This window comes from Cyprinodon variegatus, unplaced genomic scaffold (genome assembly GCF_000732505.1).
Source record: "Cyprinodon variegatus isolate N-32 unplaced genomic scaffold, C_variegatus-1.0 Scaffold1220, whole genome shotgun sequence".
Lineage (NCBI taxonomy): Eukaryota > Metazoa > Chordata > Actinopteri > Cyprinodontiformes > Cyprinodontidae > Cyprinodon > Cyprinodon variegatus.
The window spans coordinates 98,627-102,328 of record NW_015151673.1 but is presented as its reverse complement, the minus strand read 5'-3'; the positions used below and the strand labels follow the sequence as shown (position 1 = coordinate 102,328).

Genomic DNA, 3,702 nt, shown 5'->3' with positions numbered 1-3,702 from the left:
GGTGGCCAATGGTTGGCTGAGTGTGGCGTATGGTTGGCTGAGTGTGGCGTATGGTTGGCTGAGTGTGGCGTATGGTTGGCTGAGTGTGGCGTATGGTTGGCTGAGTGTGGCCAATGGTTGGCTGAGGGTGGCCAGTGATCTGCTAAAGCTACAGGCGTGGCCTTGTTTCTTTTCAGGGTATTGATAGTTTGGACCCCTGTCTGGACAGAGAGCTTTATTTTGAAGGCAGCTCTGAAGGTTAATGCTGTGATCTGATCCATTGCAAAGCTTTTCCAGACCTCAGTCCAATCATCCATCATCAGAAACGTCCTGCATAATCCCCCTGCTTTGCTCTGTTTGCTTTCCACCAGGAGGAAGAGTAAGCAGGCTCTGAGGGATTATAAGAAGGTCCAGATCCAGCTGGAGAACCTGGAGACCAGCGTGAGGGACCGATGCAAAAAGGAGTTTACAGGTAAGAGTTGGCAGCCAGAGATCAGCAGAGAAACACAGGACTCATCCAGTGAAGATGCATTTTATGTCTCTTATCCTTTAAGTCCTTCCTTCTCTGTTGGGTTTAACTCAGCTTTGTTTAGCAGCTTCAATTATGACATAAAAAATTTAGTTTTGACCAAAGTGGGTCAGAAAAAGGCCGATTGGTGACTGAGCCCACCTGTCTCCCCCACCCAGATCTGATGACGGAGATGATGGACATGTCCAGCGACCTGGTGGGCTCGGGGATTCCCTTCCTCGACTACCGGATGTATGCGGAACGCATTTTTTTCCCCGGCCACCGCGAGTCTCCTCTGAGGCGCGGTCTGGACATGCAGGATTGTCGGCGGCAGACGGTGGAGCAGGGCCTGGTCCAGCTGTCCAACCTGCTGAACAGTAAACTCTTCCTCACAAAGGTATCCATCATCACATCAACATGGCGTATGGGAATTGTGCGCGATGTAAATGAACTGAAAAGAACGCCGCCACTGAGCGTTTGGTGTTTCCTCCTCAGTTCATCCATACTTTGGAGAGCCAGCGGACGTTCTCTCCCAGAGACCGAGCCTACGTGGCGTCCCTGCTGACGGTGGCTCTTCACGGCAAGCTGGAGTATTTCACAGACATCCTCAAGACTCTGCTGAATGATCTGGTGGAACAGTACGTGGCCAAGAATCCCAAACTCATGCTGCGAAGGTAAGAAGAGTAGTGGGATGAGAATCAGATCCTGAGCTTTGAAACGCTTCTGAAACGGTAGCTGTGTTTGTCTGCAGGACGGAAAGTGTGGTGGAGAAACTGCTGACCAACTGGATGTCCATTTGTCTTTACACCTTCCTCAGGGTCAGTGAGTGCATGGAGAGCATTTCTCCTATCAATAGCTGCTCCAGCTGGTTTCACCCTGACTGAATATTATTTAGACCAAAACATGAACTCTACATAGAGCTCCTTCTATTAGAAAACCTCCTGAATCCTAAAGCCTGATGTGAAGATTGGGCCTTTTATAAGAAAAATAACATTTCTAATACAGGCTTGCACAGGCGTAACTTTCTGAAGGACTGGTGGAGGCAGTCCCACTAATAATTTCAGATTTTTTTCCCCTTTTCCCTTCTTTTCTTTTGGCCAAGGTTACCGGAGGTTGGTTGCGTTTTTTTTTTTTCGGGGGTTTTTCGTTCGTTTTTTTTTTCCTCTCTCCCGCTGCTCCTGTGTCCCGCCTCTCAGTGTAACTTCATTGGATCTGTCACTTTACGACATTTGATTTACGGTCGCATTTCACTGTGAACATAACATAGTAGCTACATGGTTGGAGGAGAGACACAGCAGCATTAAACGGGAGCTACTTCGATATATGTTTAAGTAAAAGTTAGGAGGCGGGTTGGTTGAGAAAAAATAAAAAATGCCACAGAAAAATCTGTCCATTAGACATAGTAACATCTTCCGACTGTGATGTCAGCAGTGACATCACAGCCGGACGATGACCTAGCGCCATTCTCCCTGTTTTACAAGCAAAATCAATTGGAATGGGAATTATTGAAGATTTCCAGAGGACTTGGCCATGGAAATTCACCAGGCTATAGTGAAACTGACAATGCCCATGTGCATGGCAGGCCGACTCGTACATCTCTTCCCCCGGCAGTTCTGTTCCGCTCTTTTTTTGTTTACATCCATCCGTAGCACTCCGCAGCTTCTGAAACAGCCAAAAATGTCTGGATTTAAAACATTTTGAGACCGTAGCTCGTGCAGGCGTTGGCGATCATAGATGCCAGTTTGATGTCTGTATCGTATTTAGCTGCATATTATGTGAACTTAACGAAATTGTCGAGAGGAGCTGTTCTTGTCCTCTGCTTTGGAGCGCCACCATGGCAACAACCATGTGTGAACATGGTCATGTTCTGTAGAGAGAAGTGAGTTTAAAGCGGTATAAAGGGTTCATGTTCTTCTAATGATGCTGTGAGACGTAAATAGATTATAGAGGCATTTAAGATCCAACGTGTCATTTCAAGGTTTTGTCTGTGTTTGTATTCAGAGAAAGAGTGGAGGCCCTAAATGTCCCCGGCTGTCCTTGTCTGGGCCCTTCAGTCTCTCCTCCACAGTGGGCGTGGCCAATACTGATCCCTGTGTGTGTGCTGTGTCTCTGTGTGTGTAGGACTCTGCCGGCGAGTCTCTCTTCATGCTCTTCAAGGCCATAAAACACCAGGTAGATAAAGGGCCAGTGGATGCTGTCACACGCAAGGCCAAGTACACGCTGAATGATAACCGTCTGCTGCGAGAGGACGTGGAGTACAAGACGCTGGTGAGAACAGAGCACCCTCTAATCCAAACAAGAGGAAGGTTCCCATGACCTTCAGAGGGTTTTTACTCTCCTCCTTCTCCTCCGCTCCGTCTGCAGACGCTGAATGTGCTGGTGCAGGGTGGAGGGGTGAACGAGAGCCAGCCCCTGCCCTGCAAAGTGCTGGACTGTGACACCATCACGCAGGTGAAGGAGAAGCTGCTGGATCAGGTGTTCAAAAGCACCTCCTTCTCTCATCGGCCCCACGCCGACTCCCTGGACCTGGGTGAGAACCGCAGCCTCTCTCTGAAGGAGTTCCATCTCAGGCTCACGCGCTTTATCCTAAATGTAGAGCTGCAGCGCCCCCTACAGCAAATCCTTTAATAGCAGCTGAGCGCCACCTGTTTCCATACAGATCCTCCATAGTAATAATAATCAAATTGTTTTATTGAGTTTCACATCAGAAATCCCATTAAAAATATACAAAACAAAATGGTAGGATTCAAAATATATACACCACAAGAACTGGTTTAAAATACAGACATTTTAAATAGACCAGAGGTGTTCAAATGTGTAAAATATCTTTTTTAATCAGATATTATTTCAGCTGTTATATATTGTTTATGACACACGTCCTACTAGCTGTATGTTAGAACAATAAATGAAGGAGTGATTCGAGCTCTAATCATGGTCAAACAGATAATTCTGCACATATATGGAAGAAATTCACCGTAACTTCTGTTCAAAATAAAAGAGTTTATTAAGAAAAATCATTCAGCTCCAAGTCAAACATTTTTCAATTTAAAACTATTAACTAAAACTATTAAAACTTAACTAAACTAAACTACCATGTACAAAGAGGAAGGGGAGCATGTTTTAAAACCATCATTTTTTGCATTTACTTAATCATATTTAGTTACTTTAACACAATTGCTTTCGTGTTAGCAGGGTAGGACTTAAAACAGTTGTGT

At 45.7% G+C, this 3,702-nt stretch overlaps 1 protein-coding gene across 1 annotated transcript in view; it reads left to right on the top strand.

Moving 5' to 3' along the window:
• Positions 1-3,702, top strand: part of LOC107102236 (plexin-B1-like) — a 99,825-nt gene that overhangs the window by 86,789 nt on the left and 9,334 nt on the right. Inside the window, exons 25-30 of the mRNA XM_015401449.1 lie at positions 351-451; positions 667-884; positions 983-1,161; positions 1,239-1,305; positions 2,609-2,755; positions 2,852-3,017. Coding sequence (XP_015256935.1) covers positions 351-451; positions 667-884; positions 983-1,161; positions 1,239-1,305; positions 2,609-2,755; positions 2,852-3,017 — 878 coding nt within the window. The remainder of the gene's footprint in view (positions 1-350; positions 452-666; positions 885-982; positions 1,162-1,238; positions 1,306-2,608; positions 2,756-2,851; positions 3,018-3,702) is intronic.